Source organism: Chlorocebus sabaeus, chromosome 22 (genome assembly GCF_047675955.1).
Source record: "Chlorocebus sabaeus isolate Y175 chromosome 22, mChlSab1.0.hap1, whole genome shotgun sequence".
NCBI lineage: Eukaryota > Metazoa > Chordata > Mammalia > Primates > Cercopithecidae > Chlorocebus > Chlorocebus sabaeus.
The window spans coordinates 43,278,365-43,300,245 of NC_132925.1; the positions used below are offsets into that span (position 1 = coordinate 43,278,365).

The window sequence follows — 21,881 nt, forward strand, 5'->3', positions numbered from 1 at the left end:
TCCCCTGGACCTCTTCCTTGCCCCAGCTGTGTAATCCTTTCTACCTGGATAGGCTTTGGATCCTGGCTATGTCTAGTCAACTTGGCTTCTGCAGCCACAGGCATGCATCCTCTGCTAGGGACTGCCCCCGGGTCTCAGCCATCAGCATATCGCCCTTCAGTGCAAATGCACCGCCCGCCACCTGAGTTGCACGAGTTGTCTCTGTTCCCCTGTCCTAGCCCTCTGACCCACCTTTCTTGGTCTCTGCTTAGCAAGTTTAAAGCATCTCTCTGGTAACTTATGCAGCACCCAGATATCAGTAAGCTCACTTTTCTTTTTTTCTTTTTCAAATTTTTTTTTTTTTTTTTGGTAGAGACAAGGAGTTCAAAGTTATGTTGACCTATGATCACACAACTGCACTCATGCCTGGGTGACAGAGTATGACCCGGTCTCAAAAGCGAAAGAAAGGAAAGGAAGGAGGAGGGGAGGGGAGCCCAGGCTGGTCTGGAACTCCTGGCCTCCAGCGATTATCTCACCTCAGCCTCCCAAAGTGCTGGGATTACAGGCAGAAGCCATCATGTCTGGCTTATAACCAACCTTCCTTCCTTCCTTCTTTCCTGCCTGCCTGCATGCCTGCCTGCCTGCCTGCCTTCCTCTGTCCCTCCCTCCCTCCCTTCCCTCCTTCCTTCCCTCCTTCCCCCCTCCCCTTCCCTTCCTTTCCTTTCCTTCGTTTTTGAGACAGGGTCTTGCTCTGTCACCCAGGCTTGAGTGCAGTTCTGTGATCATAGCTCAACATAACTTTGAACTCCTGGGCTCAAGTCATCCTGTTGCCTCAGCCTCCCAAGTAGCTAGGACTATAGGTATGTGCCACCGCACCTGGCTTATTTTTTAAATGTTTTTAAAAAGCTTATTTTTTAAATGTTTTCAAAAGTGAGACAGGGTCTCACTCTGTCACCCAGGCATAAGCTCATGTTTCTACAGTGGTCTGTAGGTCCACCAGTTGAACAAGGCCGGGTGGGTTCTGGGCCTGTCCTCTTGCAAGGGTATTTCCTCTCCTACAGAGAATCCTCATGAAGAGGAAAGGAGTTGAGTTTGAATCCTGCTGCTGCCTTTTATGAGCTGTGTGACATTGGGCAAGTGGCTTAACCTTTCTGAGTCCCAGTTTCCTTATCTATCCCTGCCTCATAGAGTTTTTAGGAACATAGGAGCCTTTGTAAAGTATCATGCCTGACACATAGAAGGTGCTCAACACTTCTTACTCATTGTCTGATAAGCTGTGGTGGGCTAGGTGGATCTTGTCGCTGACCCCTGCAGGAGAGAGACAGGGATGCACTGTGGGGCCCAGCATACCACAGCCTCTGCCACATGACACACACACTCACTTCTGGAAGGGCTCAACTGGAGAAGGTCAGTCTGTGCCAGTGACAGTTGGAGGGAGCTAGAACTGACACTTTAAAACCCATCTGAGAAGGAGGTCCCCAAATGGCCAGCAGGTGGTGCTCTTGTCCTCATGCCCTCCATTTCTATTGCTCTCTACCAGGGCTCCAAGTCAAACTCTCATCTACATTCTTAGGTCTCAGCCAGTTCTTAACATCTCGATGCTTCATTTTCCTCATTTCTAAGATGCAGATTAAAAACAGCCCCACCTCACAGGGTGGCTCCAAAGACTAAATGAGTCAACACATGTAAAGTGCTTGGAAGTGTCTGGCACACAGTCAATGCTCAATATCAATGATCAGTTTTCTATGTAAAGAATCACTTGGGGCTCTTATTAAAAATACAAATTCCCAAGCTCTTCCTCTGGAGATTTTGATTTAGAAAGTCTTGGGAGAGATCTAGGGATCTATATTTGTAATAATTACTCCAGGTCATCCTTATGATCAGATAAGTTTGAGAAATACTGGCTTACTCAACTACCACTCCTGGGAGGCCAGCTGAAATTCACACCCTCTGAAAAAGTCACTCCCCATTTCCTCACATGGAATGATCTTTCCCTCACTGGGCATCCATGGCCTTATGTCCACAGCCTTGTCTCTGCACTTTCTACGGCCTTATGTCCACGGCCTTGTCTCTGCACTTTCTACAGCCTTATGTCCACGGCCTTGTCTCTGCACTTTCCATGGCCTTATGTCCACGGCCTTGTCTCTACACTTTCCATGGCCTTATGTCCACAGCCTTGTCTCTGCACTTTCCATGGCCTTATGTCCACGGCCTTGTCTCTGCACTTTCCATGGCCTTATGTCCACGGCCTTGTCTCTGCACTTTCCATGGCCTTATGTCCATGGCTTCGTCTCTGCACTTTCTGTGTCAAGTTGGCTTTGCCTTGAAGTTCTGAACACATCACAGGTGGCGGGCTCATCTCTAGACCCTTATTTGCCTCCAACTATATTTGGTACAGACAAGGTGCTCCAAAATGTTTACGTTTAAATTTTAAATATTCTGAAAAAGCAAGCAACCATTGTTTTCAATGCCCTTGCGAACGTCTGAGGCAATGAATGGTGGGAATCTGAGCCATGGAGATAATTCCTGATGCATTTCTGGAGCAAACCTATTCAATATAAATTCAAACAGGTTCAATCCTATTCAGACATAATATATTTTGAAAACTGTTCCTATGGTTCAACTTTCTAAGATGGAAGGGGAAAACAGGCAGGATTAATGGTTCTGTGGGTTTCTTTTCAAATTACTCAACGCTATGGGTGGAAAATATTGGTTTGATAGACAGAAATTGCCACCCACAGAAATGGGATGCCAAGGGCCAAGATTAGGCTTAACAAATTAATGGTGAGTGAGCGAATGACTAAATAAATAAGTGATCCCTAACCTAAGGAATCAGATTCATCCCCCAAACCCTAGACCTTGGCTCATAGAAAGCAAGAAGGAATAGTGCTGTCAGGGGACTCGAGACCCTCTGCTCCTTGCCCCATGGCAGCCAGCTGGAACGTTCTTTGATAAATTTTGCTAATAGTAGCACAAACATGAGATTAGCCATGGATGACACAGCTTAAACTTCACATTGTCTTCAATGCTCAGGGTCCCACTACCACCTGGAATGTCCCAAGCACTTCCAAAAGGACAAGCCCAAGTAGGTCAGGGGTCTGAACGAACCACTGTGTCAGACCAACAGCTATATGGTGGGGGCTCATCCAGTAATCAGAAGTCAGAAAGGCTGAAGACACATTCATTACTATTTCCCACTAGATCTGAGGCAACTTAACTTAAGGCTGGGACCCTGGAATACATTTCCATTTTTCTATCCCCAGGCATTATCCTTCTTTTAATCTCAGTTTCTCCATCCAACAAGGGTAGCACATTGCACGGGTGAAAATCATCCTTTCCCTTCTCAGTGGTCAAGTCTTACAGTGTTTAAGCTGGAAGGGATGTATAGATGGAGTATGAACCTGTTTCCTTCTTCTTTGGTTGACTGAGTTCTTACCAAGTTCCTACTCTTGGTGACCTGGCCAAGGTCCCAAGTGCAGGCAAATCTTCTGGTATCTGGGCATGGAAGACCTGCTCCTGTCCACGGGGGAGGCATGGGGTAGAGGGATGAAAGCCAGACCAGCTGAAGTTTTCTTACATTTTCTCTTTGCTTTTTCCATCCAGCTTGCCAACTTCCAATTCCAAGCTAAGTATGGTATTCTGCCCACTGGTGCTGCTGCCCAGCCTTCCCCAGGCCCTGTGACTCCTGCACCCTCTCAAGAACCTGCTCAAGGTTTAACTTCTAAAGATAGGACATTTCTCCACATGTCCTCACATGCCCACACTGCCTAGACTAAGCAACCTGTTCTAGAATAAATGTGAAAAGATGCAGCCCACGGGGCTATTGTGAGGGTATAAAGAATGAGGCCACAGACATGGGCTGTGTATCTCCTGAAAATGGGCAGGAACGTTTGAATTTGGGGCTGAATGTAGATTTTAAGATATGAATGGAAATTCTTCACCACATCTTTTATAGTTCCACGAAATAGTAGAATTTTATAACCAAAAGGGGTGTCTTGAGATTGACTGTTCCAATCCAAGTACTTCTTTGTGCTGGTAGGATTTGACAATTGTAAAATCATGACTCAACAGTAGCAGAAACTGAAGCCAGGCTTCCTGAATACTAGGGAGGATTTGTTCCACAACACCTTGTTGGAAGTTAAATGCTCAAAAAGTACTTTTAAATGGAAAAAAACCAGGATACAAAAAAAGTCAATGTATCATACTACTAACAATAACTCCCCATTATAGAGTACTGTGCCCTATATGCATTATTGCATTGAATCCCACAGCGTTCATGAAGGCGGGCACCGTATCTACATTTATGGATAATAAAACTAGGGATTGGTACAACAGAATAACTTACTCAAGGTCAAATAACAAGTTAGAAGTAGAGCAGGGATTTGAAGTAAGGTTCATCTGACTCAAGCCTATACTCGTAACTACTATTGCCTTTCCTAAGGAACACATACCGAAAGGAAATACTTGTGTGCCAGAATGTTAATGGCATGAGGGGAGAGAAAAGACTAATACTCCACTCATATCTACAGCTTGGGGATGTCTTACTGGCTTCAACTTTCCTGGGAAAGAATTCCAAGATGCTGATAGAGCCCCCACCAAAGGACAGAGACCCCCAAAGTTGAGGATGAGCATTTCAAGGATGTGGAAAGCAATTTCACAATATCTCTAAAGATTTCAAATGTGCATACCCTTTAATCCAGCCCTCTCTCACTTCTGGGAGTTTATCCTACAGATATTCACTGGCATGAGTGAAAAGATGTGGGTACAAGGTTACAAACAATGCTTGTTTGTAAAAGCAAAAGGCTGGAAATTGCCCAATCCCAATCTCTTATCAAAAGAAGGCTGCTTAAATCAATTGTGATTTTCTACACAACGAAACCCCACAGAGCTGTGAGAATGAGGAAGCTCACTTGGTGGTGAGATGGGACTAACTCCCATACCAATTCGCTGAAAAACAAAAGTAGGCTGGGTGCAGTGGCTTACGCCTGTAATCCCAGCACTTTGGGAGGCTGAGGCAGATGCATCGCTTGAGCCCAGGAGTTCGAGACCAGCCTGGGCAACATGGTGAAACCCCATCTGTACAAAAATACAAAAATTAGTCGGGCAAGGTGGTGTGAGCCTGTGGTGAGGTGGGAGGATCGCTTGAACCTGGGAGGTGGAGGTTGTAATAAGCTGAGATGGCACCACTGCACTCCAGCCTCGGCGACAGAGTGAGACTCTGTCTCAAACAACAACAACAAACAAACCAAACCACACTAAAAAAGCAAGGTATATGATAGTGAGTATAAGAAGTTACTTTTTGTGTTAAAAGGCAAGAAAATAAGAATATATGTGTGTGTGTGTTTATACACTTATGTTTTCATAAAGAAACTTTGGAAGGATACAGATAAAAGCCAATAAAACTGTCCATTCGTGTTGGTGATGGTGGTGGTGTTTAGGAAAGGGTAAACAGGAATAATGGTGGAAATTAGACTTTTCACTGTGTATTTCCTAATATTTTTTGAGGTGATTGTAGCATATATTCTAAAAATTCAGATAAAAGAGGAAACTGTTAAGAATGCAGATGCTGTAGGGGATGCCTGGCTTGCTGACGCCAGTGTGCATGATTGTATGTGTGTGTGTGCGTGCGTGTGTGTGTGTGTACACATGCACCAGCAGCTCAGAGGTGAGGGAGGTGGAGGATTCAGGTGCAGAAGAAACAATGGATTCTGGGAAAGCCTTGGCTGGAGGTCATTTGATCCATCTCCCTGCCTTTGTACAACCCCACAGGGAAAGCACCACTCTTTAATGAGTGAGAAGTCAAAACAGTACCAACAAGAATAGACCGGGGACATGCGGAGACACAGGAGGGGACTGAGGACCAGGGCGAGGCTTCCATCCTGGATTTTGAGCCCCGAGCCGGGGTGCCGCTTATCTTTCATGGGGAAGTCAGGAAGCCGCCCTGTCCCTCCCCTTTGATTCTAAACCAACTTCAGGTGAGAATGACCCTGAATGAAACCAAGAAGCCTAGGGGTAGCTTTGCCCCTTTCATGGGGAGATGAGGGCGAGAAAGGTACCAGGGTCCTCAAAGATCTGCTGGTTTGTTTTGGAAATAAGCACAGGGCTGCAGCTGGGCTGGTGTCACAGGCTCAGGGCCAGCACTGTGCACAGACCTTCGGTTCTGTTTGGTCAGGCCTGGCTGTATGGCTGGTGAGCAGCTTACATAACACACTCCTGTCTGCAGTGCTTTCCATCTCAGGGCAGAGGTAGCTGGGGTAGGGCAGTAGGGGAGACACATTTGGGGGTTCCCTGCATGCCAAGGCTGCTGGCAGTGAGCCACTCACATCTCCAGGACCATGACGATGTTGGCCTTTTCTTCGAAGGCATCCACACACTGGACGAGCTTGGGGTGGTGGAGGCAGTTCATGATGCTGATCTCCTGCCGGATATTCTCTTTCTCTTTTGCTGAATATGCCTTGAAGAATTTCCCTGCCCAGATTTTTCGAGTTTTCTTTTCTACAAGTCGAAAGACCTGTCCAAATTTCCCACTGCAAGTGAAAGGAGGAAGACAGAAAAGCCACATTTAGCCAAGCTTTCCACTAACTTGGGGTTGGCAAATTATGGCCCATGGAACAGATCTGGCCCATCTCCTTTTATAAGTAAGGTGTTATTGGAGCACAGCCCTGCCTGGCTGTTTGCATGTTGTCTATGGCAGCTTTTGCGCTACAGTGACAGAGCTAAGTAGTTGTGACAAAGACATTTCTCCCATAAAATCGAAGACATAGGCCTTTATGAAAGGCCCAGACTCCTGCTCTAGAGCAATGAGGCACATTTGTTTTTTCTTATCTTTAAACATTTTTTTTTGTAGAAATGGGGTCTCACTATGTTGCCTAGGCTGGTCTCAAACTCCTGGCCTCAAGCAATCCTCCCACCTCAGCCTCCCAAAGTGCTGAGATTACAAGCGTGAGCCACCACACCTAGCCTTTGAAGCACACTTCTAATGTTGACAAACCCACTGTCAACCTTGGCTGACGGCATCTCTTCTCCTCCCTGCGGTGGAACCCATGAAGATGGGTGGAGACAGCCCTTCCCAAATGCAGAGAATTACTGAGCAGTTGCCTTCTTTCCTTCCACTCCCTACCACTGATCCCCTGGTGATGGCCCAGGCAGGGTCCTGCTTCCCACTGCTGAGAGAGGGGAGAGTGGGGCTCCTCTGTGATGGCACCGACTTCTTTCTGATACTGTTACCCGGTTTGCGTCACTCTTTCATTTCCCAGAAACCGCTGGAAATACAAATGGAGTCCCACTCCTTTCTCTCCCACCTCTTCTATTCCTCCAGGGACAGGGCTAGGGGCAGATGAACAGCTTGGCTCAGGATTGGGGTCTGAGCGCACTCTATCCTCCACGCCCCAGGGAGAAGCCAGAGTAAGCAGTGCGACCAAGTTCATGAGGAAGCTAGATGACTGCTATGCATTTAATGGAGCACTAACGCAGGCATTGCTTTACAGTGAGCACCGATCAGCCTCCACTGACTTCTGTGGATCAAATGGAAGGGATACCAAAGATAACTGATCCAGTCCTCTCATTTTATTTTATTTTTAAAATTATTTTATTATTTTTTTAAGTTCCGGGGTACATGTGTAGGATGTGTATGTTTGTTACATAGGTAAACGTGTGCCATTGTGGTTTGCTGCACCTAACACCCCACCACCTAGCTATTAGGCTGAGCACGCATTAGCTCTTCTCCCTAATGTTCTGCTCCCCCTACCCCCCACCCTCCCCTGACAGGCCCCAGTGAGTGTTGTTCCCCTCCCTGTGTCTCACTTTAGTCCTGGGCTCTGAACAGAGGCATGGAAAAGGAAGGACTTGCCCACAGCCTTTGCAGAGCTGGGACAGTGCAGGACCGCATGGGCAACTCTGCAGAGAGTCCTGGGTGAGTGATGCTTTCATGGGTCCTGCAGGACTCTCAGTCTGGGGAGGAGGTAGGGCCCAGGGAGCAACAGGAAGCTGAGGCACTGAATCTAACTGTGAGACCCACCCCACCCCTTACCCTGGGAGCCCAGAGGCAACTTCCCATTCCACTTACGATCCTAATCTCTCTTCGATGTCATAGACGTCAGATACTTTTTGTTCAGTGTTGATTGTCACCGTCCGATAATCAACCTCAGGCTCCTTCTCATCTGTGGGGCACGGGTCAGGGTTGGTGTAAGCCTCGGATGCCCCCACTCAGCTCCCTCCACCCCAAGAGGCTGACCTAAGGACAGGGGCTCCACTCACCATCGTCTGAAACCTCCACTTCATCCTTTGGCTCTGGGAGGGCACAAGGAAGGACGGAGAAGACACAGGTGATTAGTACTGAAGGCTCACTGAGAGTAAGATGTGCTGGGGGCCTTGCCAGGCCTCAGCATCCCTAGGCAGAAGAGTACCAGGCCCAGAGCTCTGGGAATCCCCTGGGGCTGGTCAGTCCACACAGCAAATAGGACCTGATGCAGAATGGCAGGTGCCAGCCTCCTCCCTCCACTCAGCTCCACTTCTCCACCAGGTCTCCCCTCCGTCCCATCCTCTCTAGCCTCATGGTCCCCAGATATAGCCTTCTCCACATTTCATCCAACCCTTCCTGACTTTCAGAACCTATACACAACTGTGACAGTCTCTTTCTCCCCTGGCTCAGAAGTCAGCAACTGCTAATTGCTTCTAGTGTCAAATCCATGTAGCCATTTGTTGAACATTGTTGATGGCATCCCAGCACTGGACCAAGCATCTTGAATATCAGTTATTGTGGGCATTCAAAACATATTACACAGAAGGCATGGTCTCTCCTTTCTTGTAGCTTATAATTTAGTTCCAGAGGCAAAAACATATATACTTGAAGTAACAATTTACAAAGTGTATCATAATCACGCACATATCACCATGGTTCAAAGTGAATACACAACAGAGGAGGGTGACACAAAATGGGGCAATTGTAAGTGACAGCAATTATTCTTGGAAGAAATGCCTTTGAGTTGTGTCTTAGAGGAAATGATGGAATACAACAAGGGGGTGAGTAACGTCACACAAATGAAACCAACAGGTATTTGTGAGGCAGGTGGGGAGGGACACAGTCACGCCAGCTGCTCCCATGGCTGTGTCAGGAGGGAAGAGGGGTCTGGGGAACAGGAGGGGGTCCCCGGAGGGCGTCCAGCAGAGCACACCCACTTCAGAGCTCCAGGCCTTCCTTTGCCTTGATACAGGTTTGTTTGTTGACAATCGAGCCACCTGACCTTGGCTGACTGCCTTTCCCTTCCTGGGCCTTGGTTTCCCCATCTGTAAGAGGAAGGGTTGCACCTGATGTCTCTGGCCCTGGCTAGCTCTGGATGCCATGCTTCGTCTTGTGCTGTGTGCTCCTCAGCCATCGTCTGGGCTGTGTCCCGGCTGACAGCTGGACAACGAATGGGAGGTTTCCCAAGGAAGCAAAACAAAGACAGGAGAGAAAGCATAGAGGGAGGAAAAGGATTTTTAAAGTGTGAGTGTGTGTGTGTGAGAGAGATAGTGTGTAAGGGTGGGCATATGAGTGTGAGTGTGGGTGTGCCTGTGTGAGTGTGTGTGAATGGGAGTGTGTGTTTAGAGTTCTTAAGATGCCGCTGACAAAGCTTAGTTTTTTTAAAAAACTGAAACTAAATATGAATGGGGTTGGGAAGTATGTTATAATCACAGAGAGAAAATTGCCATGGGAAAATAAAAAAGGATGAGATAGACAGGGATGCGCAGATAGCGTCTAGCTGAAGGATCAGAGGTGGGTTTCACAGGTACTGTCAGGATGTGGGTGTGGGCCTAACTGATCAACATTCCTAAATCTGCATGCTGGAGAGGGAAGAGTGGCATTGTCCGACTCACAGGCGAAAGGATGACCTGAGAACAATGCAACTAGAAGCCAGGAACGGAGTCAGTATTCAGGAGAATCTGATCATTCTACCTTTTAGGGTGATGAGCCCTAAAGTACATAGTTAAAACCCAAGACAGAAAGAGCAGCTCCTCAATCTACTGCTCGGGCTGTCAGATGCTGTCACAGGGCAAAGTGTGCATGGGCCCCAAACAGGGGTTAGTACTGGGTAGCTGTTGAGAGCGCCCTGGGTGCTTGCCCCGGAGCTCTGGCTGCCAGCAGTCAGAAAGCCACGATGCAGCTGGAGGTGGCATGCAAGGCCACTGAAGGGAAGGGCTACGTCTTAAGACAATCAGAAAAGTGAGGCCTCTGAGGTTGGGAAAGAAGTCTACAGTGGACACAACTTTAAAGAGAATCACACAATTGCCAAGGGTGAGATGAGGGTTTCGGACTTTTCATCAACTCATGACAACTGCACCTTGGGAGAACCATTTAGTGTTCTACCTCATGAAGGAGGAAGGCTGGAGGGATGTGGAACTCACACATGAGAGATACCGCTAGAATAATAAGTATGTTCAATAGACATTTAGGTTAGTTCGGTGATGGTATTACAAACAGGGTTTTAACAGAAGCACAAATATTGGAGTCAATGAGTGAGGGGACACCAGGTGGACCAGTCACTGGACTAGGTCTTCGACACGGAATCATCCTATTTACTGTCAGGGAGGCCCCTGTCTTGATCTGTGGTGCTGCTGCCTGATATAGTGGTTCACCCGTTGAGGCATCCTTTATTTCTTATTCCTGTGCCACATTTTCCTGGTGTGGCATGGAGACCAGTGTATTCCGAGCAGCAGAGTGAGAGGGAAAGGAAAGGTCAGCTTTCCTGGCCTGGTATCAGGAGGAGCAGTCTTGCCAATGGCCCAGCAGGAGGGGCCTTTCCCTGCGTGCCTTGAAGGGAGTATCCAGTCCTAGAGCTGGCCCCTGCCTGTCACTGTGAGTCCAGGTAGACAGCCACAGGGCTAGCCTCTGGCCTCACTCATGAGCCCACATCCACGCCTCACCTTCGCCTCTCACCCCAGAGGTCTGCAGCAGGTCTGTTTCTCCTGCTAATGCTCTGGGGGAAGGACCTAGATCATTCTCAAGGAATTCCAGCCCCTCTTTCTAGTGCACTGTGTTCCTTTATGCTGCAAGAAACTCGGATCAAGACTCCAGACTAAGCCAGGAGCAATGGCAAGTGCCTGTAGTCCCAGTTATTCGGGAGGCTGAGGCGGGAGGAATGCTTGAGCCTAGGAGTTCAAGTCCAGCCTGTGCAATAGCGTGAGACCTGATCTCTTAAAAAAAGATAAAGATTCCAGGCTGCTACGTCCCCTTCTGCTTTTCACTTCTTGTCCTGTCTCTCTTCTATTTGAGGGGCAAAATGACCACAAGGGGAGGATGAGAGAGAAGTAGAGGAAAGACCACAGTTCAACTAGTGGAGCTCTTGGTGCATAAAGTGTTGTTGAGAAAGGTGAACTGGTTTCCGTCTTTCCACGGGGGAAGGAGCTAAAATTGCAGCAGAAGGGTCTTCCACTGAACTTAAAAAAGAAAAAAAATCTGTTCAGAATGAGCTATGAGATCCATGAGCTAAGTGGAAGGCTATTTAGAGGATGGTTCTGAGATATTTCTGCAAACAGATGAGAGTCTCGTTACCCTGGAGTGTTTGGGAGAGGGTCAGCTGAGTGCTCAGGACCCTCACACGGCACAAGTCCAGTCAGTCCCCCGGACAGAGAATTGTCCCTTCCCGCAGCCAAGGACTGTTGCACACCCAGAGAACACTAGAGGGCACCCAAGCCCCGGAGACGGCCTCTGAGGCCAGGGCGTAGCTGCAGCCTGGGATAGGAGCGGTACAGATTTTATATATTGAACTGTCCTGGGGGTTGCAAGGAGGCCCCAGTTCTGCAAGAAGCATCAGTCACAGTAGTTGTTTTGCTAACAATTATACAGACTAGAACAAATTGGGGTTAGAAGCAGGGATGGAGTGGATTTGAGTGACAGCAGGATTCGAGAGGGAGTACAGTTGAAGACCTGGCTGGGCTGGGAGGGGGCGGGGCTGTGGTAAGGTGCTGGCTCTGTGCACTTGGGTTTGGGAGTGCAATGTCAATTCAGGGACCCTAGTCTTAGGAGTGGCTCCAGCATAGAGAAGCCACTGGAGCTCTATGGGGAACCCATGCTTTGTCCCCCACTGTATCCCCAGTGCCTATGGCAGTGCCTAGAACACAGGAGGGGCACAGAACACATGGTGAATGAATGTGAGGTGAGGGCTAGGGTACAAACAGGGATGCAAATGAGGCAAGAGGACGAAGTAGAAGAGCGAGAGGCAGGAGTGGCGGTGGCTGTGGTGGTAGTGGTGAAGGTCAGAGCCAACATTAGCTGGGCTTCATGGAGTGTGGGTTAATCAGCACTGCCTTTTCAATATGATCCCACCCCCACTGCTCCACAGAAATGACCTGCAATGACCTCTCACTCAATCCCACCTCTCTGCCAACACACACACATATGCCTGCGTGTGAACACACACGCCACTTCCCTAAGGGCCATTTCCCTCTTCAGCAGCGGGATGGCCTATGAAGTTTTATAACTAACAAGCATTGGAGCAGACCGCAGAGGACTTTTACCTGGAATCCCCCCAACCAGAGTCCTCTGCCCTGAGGCCTAACATTTGCCAACTGTTCTGCCGTCTTCCTCCTCCCCCTTGGTAATCCAGCCAGCCTCAGGTGGGGAGTAGCTTCCTGTCTAGAAGCCCTGGGTGAACTGGACACCTCCTCTGGATTTCAAGTGATTTCAACATTGCCCTTTGTCTATTCCCAGCTGGGAGGGGTGGCAGCAGGGGAGGGGAGTCTGAGGGCCCAGAGAGGGTTCAGCGGGCTGATGGCAGGGCACAAGGGAGAGGTCACTTGCCCCAGACAGGTAGTTCCAGCTCTTCCTCCCGGCAGAGTCTCCCCACAACCCTGGGAGCAGCTGTCCTGGACCCCTGGGGGCCACACCTCGCAGCTCCCATGGCCTCTGGTCCTGCTGCCTGGGGTTAGCCAGGGATTCTCCAGCCCCTCCTTCTTTACACCATAGCACAGACCTGAACCATTTCCTTTCCAGCCAGTGAACATCTTCACACTGCAATCTTATTCCTTTTCCTGTCACTTTTCCAAGTAACATCCTAACAACACAGACTGGAACTTGATTGCCCCCTGGGACCCACACTCTATGCAGCCCCCACTCTGCTCATTTCAGAGGGACATTGTGTGTGTGTGTGGGGGGGTGTAAGAAGACAGCGATGGCAGTTTTGTTACTCGGTGTCCCCTAACAGACATTTGGGAGTGGCTAGTAGTTGGGACCCTGCAAAAGCTGTCCCAGGAGCAGGCACCACACCTCTGTGACTTGTGCCACAGCTCTCAAGGAGACCTGCTCTACACATATTGACAGGGCTCAGCGGGTAAAGGCCACCCAACACACAGCTGCTCGCATAAAGTTGTAAAGTTGGTATGTTTTCCATTGGTACCCTACTTTCTTTCTTTCTGGAGCCCTTGTTTAATTGAAAGTAAAGTTTTAATACCTGTTTTGTACCTAATTTCAAATTTTTTTCAAAAGTAAAGAGGGTCATTGAATCAGATGACAGTTTCCATACTCGCGATGGCTCTAGATGCCAGGCCTGCTCGCTTTCTCGCTTTCTGAGCTTTGCTCATGTTCACTATTTGCCTCACTTGATTTCTAATTCCTTGTAGTTAGAAGGAGTCAATTACATTCTCACCTAGTGATCAGTTTTGGTTTTCAAGTGATACTCTGCATGTGGAGCTCAGTCTCCTTTGATACTTGAGTCTTCTACCATCTGCCTCACAACTCTACATTATGCTGTCTCCAAGAGCTCTCTTCCTTTGATGTCCCTCCACCTTCTCCTCACCCCCAACCTTTTCTTATCCTATATTCTTTAATTCATTTTTCTTTCTTTTTTTTGAGACAGAGTCTCACTGTGTCACCCAGGCTGGAGTTCAGTGGCTCAATCTCAGCTTACTACAACCTCTGCCTCCTGGGGTCAAGTGATCCTCCTGCCTCAACGTCCTGAGTAGCTGGGACCACAGGCATATGCCCCCACGCCCAGCTAATTTTTTGTACTTTTAGTAGAGATGGTGTTTTGCCATGTTGCCCAGGCTACTCTTGAACTCCTGAGCTCGGGCGATCCACCCGCCTCAGCCTCCCAAAGTACTGGGATTACAGGTGTGAGCCACCACACCCGGCCTCTTATCCTAAATTTACAATGTCCTTTTCCTGTTCTTCACACAAAACTTCTTGAAATAATATTCCATACTTCTGGCCTCTCTTTCTTCCATTTATTCCTTAACAAGGGCAACCATCTTTTCACTCAGTGGAAACTCTACAGACTGATCACAAATATCACTATCAACCAAAGGACTAGATCTGAAGGCCCTCTGAGTCCTCATCTCCTTCATCTTTATTTAGCATTGGATGCAGTTTATGAAGCCCTCTTTGCAACCTCTCCCTCCCCTGTTTCTTTGAGACTCCAGCCTCCTCTTGGTTCTCTCCCCTCTCAGTCCTTTCTCCTGGTACTGCAGGCTCCTTCCTCATGGTATTGGTATTGACTTTCTCTACCACACTCTCTGTAACCTTATCAATGCCCATGGTTTCAATTATTAATTAAATAGTAAAGACTTCCAAGCCTGCAGCACTAGCTTAAACCTTTCTCCTGGACTCTAGACCCAACAGTCTGAGGATACCTTCCCTTGGCTATCCCTCAGATGCCTCAACTCAGCAGGGCTGAAACCACAGCTCCCCTCGCCTCCCAGACTCCCTGTTATATAACCTCCAAGTCACTCAAGTCAGGAACCTGGAAGGCAGCCTGACCTCTTCCCTCAGTCTAACCAAAGGAACACAAGCTTCAGGCCAGACAGCTCTGAGTTCAAGCATCAGCTCACCAATGACAAGCTCTGTGACTTTGGGCAAGTGGCTTCTCCCCTCTAAATCTCATTTCCCCTATCTGTAAAATGAGGGTAATAACAGTATCTGCTTCATTGGGCTATTGAGATTGGATAAAACGATGCATATAAAGTGATTAACACATCGTAAGCTTAGAGTAAGTGCTCAATACATGTTAGCCATGGTGAATTATAACAATAAACCTCTAGCTGGCTCTTGAATTTGTGTTCAGTTACCGCAGCCAGGAATTGTAAGTCATCTTAGAATCTTCCAGTTCTCTTCCTCAACTCTCTATGCAAAAAGTCCTCAAGTATGGTCAGTTCTACCTCCCGAGGCTTGAAGTTCATGCCCTTTTCATCCCTCTCCTGGATTGTCATCCCAGAGGCCCATCTGGTATGGCTGACTGCAGTCTGATCTCCTCTGACCTACCCGCCACTCCAGTGCTTCTCAAACGTTCATGTGCCTCTGAATCCCCTAAGGAGTGGATCATTTTCAGTCAAGGCCCAGAAGGGCCTGGGGGATCTGATTTCTAAGAAGCTTCCAGGATGCCAAGGCTGCTGGTCCACAATTGCACTGTGAACAGCAAAGCCCTGCTCTTTCCCTAGTTCTCCAAAAACCAGATCTAATCTTCCTGATCCCCGGCCTGAGAATGTTTGATGAACTTCACAACTTCACCTAAAATGCCCTTTTAGTCTTACTTCCTCCTGTTCTATCTCACACAACATATGCCTTGGCCACACACGAGCATCTGAAAATGCCACACACTGCCATTGCTTTGTAACCTTTGCTCATGCTGTTTCCTCTTGTAGAGTGCCTTGCCTTATATTTCGTGCCTTTTAGAATCCTATCCCACTTTCCAAGACTTAGATTAAGTGTTACCTTCTCCAGAAAGCCTTCCTTGGTCTCCAGGGAAAAATGCTCCATGCATTCTATGTCCCCTTGGCTCTTTGTTTACCCAGCTATAATAGCACGCATCCCTTCTCATTATAGTTAGCCATACACACCTCCGTTCCCCTAGATTTTAAGCTCCATGTCTTATCTTTGTGTCCTAAGAATCTGACACCAAGTAGACACTCAACTATGGATACAAGAGGAGGAGAGAAGGGGTGGAAGGTGGAAGAGGAACGTGAGGCCTGCTTGAACTCTTATGCCCCTGAGTTACACACCATCGCCCGCTGGTGGCAGCATGCCACAACTGCTGGTTCAATGTTTTTTGAAATGTCCTAAGTATTAATACTTTTGAAGAATGGCTCAACATCACTGTCTCGGAAACCAAGACTCCAAAAGACCCTGCCAGTCATCATGAATGTTTCCTCAGTTCCTCTTCACCCCTTTCAGTACAGTCTTTACATACACAAGGTCAGTCATGCATATTTATTTCAAGCCACTGATGAAGTGAAGGCAGCCTACCTTCAGGTTTCTCTCCTACCGTTGTGAGTTCAGACTCCTGGCTTGGCTCACTGGTTCCATACACGTTGATTGCACGTACACGGAACTTATACTCGTGGTCAGGCAGCAGGTCCTGGACGTTGAAAGAGGTGCTGCGGCATGTGGCTAGTTCATTCCACGTCTTGTTGGCTGAGTCCCAGATCTCGATGCTGTAGGACTGTACGGCACTGCCCCCATCGTACGAGGAGCCGTACCAGGACAGGGTCAGTGAGGAGCTCCGAATGTCAGAGGCACAAGGTGTGCCAGCTGGGGGGTCTGGCTTATCTGGGGATAGAGAAGCACAACATCACCCACACTTTCCAGAACTGCAGGCAAAGGAAGTTTTTGAATTACCTGTGTCATGGGGGAAAGGCAGCCTAGAGAACCCACTCTGAAGTCCCTGGTCCTGCGTCTCTTTCCCTCATCCGCATATCACAGTTAGAGCTATGTACAAATCCACCTGTTCCGAAAGCCCCATGTATAACTATTTGCTCCAAAAAAGGTGCCCCTCCTTTTTATTGCTAGTTTTCCAGTCTACATGCAAGTCACGATTTCCTGTACTTTGCTCAAGTCATAAACATATTTGTCAGAGTAAACAGATCTAGGAAACTGCCAAGAAGGCGTGGACTATTTCCCATCGAAAACATGTTTTGAGAGAGAGACAGTTCAGCTTGAGTGTGTGTCTGTCCTTCAGGCCCTTGGCCAATGACCTGTGACATAACTAGGGGTCTGCCTCCACTTTCTCTGGGTCTTGAGAAATGCCTGCCCCAGCAAGGGGCGGTATAGCACAATGTTTCTGTTCTGAAGTCAGACAGATTCAGGTTTGAACACGGATCTGTCCCCACACAGTAGCTGTTAATTGCCCTGTGCCTCAGTTTCCCCATCTGTAAAATGTGAATAACAGCACTTGCATCACAGGTGGTTGTGAGAAATTCTTAGAAGAGTGGCTGGCTTGACTAGTCATTACTGTCAAGATTATTGTAGGAGTTTATTTCTAACTTTATATACTTAAAAATTACTCCTACCCTACCTCTTTTATTCTCAGAGGGCTGTTGAGATATAAATAATTTCAAAAGCAAACCACAATAGCAAATCACAGCCATCCCTGACTAATGGACAGAAAATGAGCTGAGGATACAAATAAGAAGTGGCCCTTTTGGCTGGCTGCCTTCTCATTCAGATGACCTGGCCTCAGAACTAGCAGTGCTGCCAACTTCAAGTCAAATCATGGTAGCCAATACTTTAATGAGGCTCTTGAGTTTTGCTGATTTTATTAGTTGCTTATCTGAGCAAAACTCTCCTATTTTTCAGATTTAGTTTTTGCAGATGGTTGGTTAGCTACAGATATCTGTGTTCATTAGCCCTTCATCTCCCCCAATGCTTTTTGAGTTCATGAAGCCTCACAAACTAGCAACTGAAACCATGCTTTTAAGCTATGTCAGTCCCAGCAAATTTGAAACTGGTTTGTTTGCCTGACTTCCTCATTCAGATAATGGTGCCAATATGTTCCTACCTCTTAGGGTTTTTGCAAGCGTCAAAGTCAGCAAACATAAAGTACTTGACCGCTACTCTCCCACCCCCAGCAAGGTAGGAAGGCCAAAGGCAATTTCTGCAAATGACCCTGTGTATATAGAGAAGAAAAATCTGCATGTGTATATATGTATATACATATATACTCATACTCATATTCATTCTTGTCCCCTCTCCCAGCCCTGCTGATCCACATTCCAGCTCAGAATGTGCTGCCTAGAAACTGTCTATCCCCAGTAACCAAAGCCCTGGGAATGATTCTGGGATTGTGACAGAGCCACTTCCCAGTGCTGCCAGTCATGCCAGAGGCCTCCTGTGATGGAACCACTTTTGCTGGCTGTTTAATATGTTCTCTTAGAAAAACTGTTTGTTCTGAGAGATATATTGGCCTTTTTTGAAACATTTCTGGTTTTGGCTAAGATGTTTATTACTCTAAACTCTCTTAAAGACAAGTGGTTCAAGTCCTCTCAAGACCCAGCTAAGGAAGTAAAAAAGCCTAAAGAGGGATGGAAGACAGACCCACTACTCCTCCCAGAGAAGGCTGCTTGGAAACCATGTGAGTGGCCACGGCTGGAGTCGTGTGGGTTTACAAATGAATGCACTCTGCCAACTGATCTTCCTTTTGCTTTGGTCAAGAAAAGAAAACTGAGAAATGGGTGTTGCAGAAGAGTACCCTACCCTGTTTTGTACCCTACCCTGTTACAGATTTGTACCCTACCCTGTTACGGATTTGTACCCAACCCTGTTACAGATTTGTACCCAACCCTGTTATAGATTTGTACCCTACCCTGTTACAGATTTGTACCCAACCCTGTTACAGATTTGTACCCTACCCTGTTACAGATTTGTACCCAACCCTGTTACAGATTTGTACCCAACCCTGTTACAGATTTGTATCCTACCCTGTTACAGATTTGTACCCAACCCTGTTACGGATTTGTACCCTACCCTGTTACGGATTTGTACCCAACCCTGTTACGGATTTGTACCCAACCCTGTTACAGATTTGTACCCTACCCTGTTAACAGATGTCTCTTGGCTGAAAATGAGAACCTATACATGACACATGTGATATATAAGACTTGTCACACAAGAGAAGATGCAAAATTCGAGGAGAGGGACTTTAATTCCAAGTGAAACTCCAACACTTTTAAGAAATTTGCTACCAAATTAAGGAGTTCAAAAAAGACCCAAGTCAGAAGTCCTACGAGATTGGAGGCCTCCCACCCCTCCACCTGCCTTTAGAGCTGTGGGATGCACTTAATGCTTTCTGTTCTTTCTAAGCTATGAGCCCCATGCAGTGGCTGAACAAGTGAGGGATGAAAACCCTCAGAAAAGAACAGATGTCCTTAGAACAGGGTGCTCCTGTGAGCCTGTCCTCCACGGCGACACACTCAGACTGGGAGGGAGACCCTGGGCATCTCTGGGCGAGGGAGACTCCACATTTCCTCTGAATTCTCCCAGGGCTCCCTGGAGGCTTGATTAACAGACTAGGAAACTCAGCTGAGTCTAAGACAAGAGTCTCCAATGGCACCAGCTCCAGGATTTTCTCCTCAGCAAATGTTCTAATTCCCAGGAAAACGGAGGATCCCGTCCTACAGCTTCCCACTAGAGTAACTGCCCTCGAGGTCTCTTGGTACTCGCTTATTTGAAGACGACCAGTGGCTGTGCCTAGCGCCACCTGGATGTCCCTTCCCTGGGACTTCAGCAGCTGCTGGAAGGACCCCCAAGGTTCATCTACCTGGATAATCCTACCCCTTGAGAAATGGGTCCTCAGCAGCTAAGGCATTTTTCTTACCAAGAAAACCCAGTAGTCAGTGGCAGAGCCAAAAGGAGATTCCAAAAAGCCTCTGGACCCTCACTCCAGGGCTCAGGACCTTCCAGGCTATCAGGCAGAATGAGCTCAAGAAGGCGTCTTGCTTAAGCCTGAGCTGAGCATTAAGATGGGAAATCATGCAAGCTCCAAACTCAGCATTTGGGGATTATTGGGTATTTGGGGTTCTCTCTACTTTGTTTTTCTCCTTTAAAAATGTGAAAAGAGACCTGCTTTTCTCGCGCTGGGTGAGTGACCTTAAGGAATCCATCTGGGTGTGCTGCTCACTGCCCCCTCCCTCATTCCCTGCAGGCCAAGACCAGGGGCGCAAGCACAGGAAGAGGCTCTGAGCATCGCAAATTCCTGGGCTGCCTTTTAAAATATAACAATAATAAGTCTCCGAAATAGCTAAACATCACTCATTTAAGCTAACAGAGGGAAAGGCTAGTTTTTTTATCGTTTGAAAAATGGGAGTCAGAGATGATCTGAAAAGAAAGTGTTCCTTTAAAGAATATACAATAAGAGAAGTTTGCGGCTAACAAGGAGGAGTTGTATTAAACTGGCCTTATTTAGCTGGTCTGTAAATGCATGAAGACTGTCTGGAGCAGGCCAAGTGATTCCTGTTTTACCTCATGTACGTTTTACATCTGCTTAATAAACCCTGATCAGAGAATACAAAGATGCCCCTGGAGATGCACAGGTAAATCTGAGCTTCATCTAGGTTTACTTTGAACTAATTCTAAGTGCATGGGCTCTGAATGAATGTGGCTTTGCTGTGTCCATCAATGTGAGTCCTATTTTATTGAGCAATTCTATTCTTAGCTCTTTGAGGGGGAGGCAGACAGAAAGCCTCGGTTCTCCTCCATTCCATTCCCCTCCCAGGACGGCACTTAACATGCTGCTCCTGCCAGCTGGCGGACAGCCACGCCAATGGCCCTGTCAGCACTGGCCGCAGAGAATAAGAAACTAAACCATAAAAGGCCAGAACTGCAGCCCGCGCAGTGGTGATCGGAGGAGGGGAGTGCGTGGCACCACGCAGGAGCTGGGCATCGTGGGGGCTGGGGGAGGGACGGCTGAGTACAGAAAAGCAGTTCAAAGAAGCTGACCCCAAAGTTGCTTAAGGAGGAGCAGATGAGACAGAACATCAAAGAAAAGTTTGAACTGATGCTTGCTGATAGGACAGGAGTATAGGGCCAAATCAGTGCTTCAGAACAGATCTGAATGTACCAGCAAACTGGATCACCACCTCCACAGGTTCCTGACTGCTTGGGAGGAAATTATTCAAATAAGCACCTGGAGTCACCAAAAAGAGACAGAGTGAGAAAAGGGTTATTCTCCTTTAGAGATGAAAAACCCATGCCCTGACCCCCTTGTACACCAGTCTTCTCCGATCTGAAACTTCTAACCGAAAGAAACAAAAGAATGGGGGTCAGAGGAAGGAAGACAAAGGGAAAAGAGGGGACATGGGACAGGATGACAGACACTGAGAAATGGCTGAAACAGAACACAGGGTGAAGAAACAAGGCCAGGGAGAGAAACAGAGCAAGAGAGAAGGTAAAGAGGAATATGGACAACCGGGGGTGGGGAGTGGATGCTGGAGCTCAGTCCTCTGTGAATTCCCTCTCCCGGGTCCCCCGTGTCCAGGGACAATCTTCCAGGGGGCTTCACAGTACTTCCTGTCTGGGGAGTTGGGCCAGGGCGTGGAACCTGTGGTCTGTTCTAGTAGCTGGCATGGGCACAGCTCACTGGCCACCTCATTTGTCTTCCCAGCTCTGTATTACTTTGACCTTTATCCTTATATCTTCCCTATTCACCTGGTTGGACAAGGACTTCTTCTTCCCCAACTTCTTAGGGGCTGGAGGGAAGTGCTACAGGGCTTCCTAAGGCTCAGCATGAAAAAAATGGAGGTACAGACATCAACAACTCCATGGCATGTGGACAGCTCCCCAAAAGGCTTGCATGTCCCTCTCAAGATGAATTTTATAGCCAGAGTGTTCCTTTACCTTTTGGGACATTCTGTACCTACTTCACACTCCCATGAGTGGCACTGGAGGACAAGTGTTTGAAAGTTTAGAGCTAGTTCCCACTTAACCCCTGACGCACTATGTTACTTTATTCAGATTAGTCCTCAGTTTCTCCTGCGTAAGGCTGGGAAACATCAGCCCTGTCCATCCTAGTCCTAAGGTGAGGGTACGAGATGAAGATGGGGAGAAAAACTGCTTGAGAACTAAGTCAGGGAATCACAGAATGTCAGAGAACAAAGCCAAGGAATCACAGGCCACCAGAGAAGAGAGGTGAGGAACCATAGAATGTCAGAGAACAGAGTCG

The 21,881-nt window shown here is 47.7% G+C and overlaps 1 protein-coding gene across 5 annotated transcripts in view; it reads right to left on the bottom strand.

The window, feature by feature from the left end:
* The window catches only part of MYLK (myosin light chain kinase), a 276,708-nt gene that overhangs the window by 28,871 nt on the left and 225,956 nt on the right, over nucleotides 1-21,881 (bottom strand). For all 5 annotated transcript variants that reach the window (XM_007985581.3, XM_038003419.2, XM_007985580.3 and 2 more), the window contains 4 exons: nucleotides 16,193-16,495; nucleotides 8,236-8,268; nucleotides 8,045-8,138; nucleotides 6,303-6,506 (listed from right to left, as the gene is read on the bottom strand). In XM_007985581.3, the coding sequence (XP_007983772.2) occupies nucleotides 6,303-6,506; nucleotides 8,045-8,138; nucleotides 8,236-8,268; nucleotides 16,193-16,495 (634 nt within the window). The remainder of the gene's footprint in view (nucleotides 1-6,302; nucleotides 6,507-8,044; nucleotides 8,139-8,235; nucleotides 8,269-16,192; nucleotides 16,496-21,881) is intronic.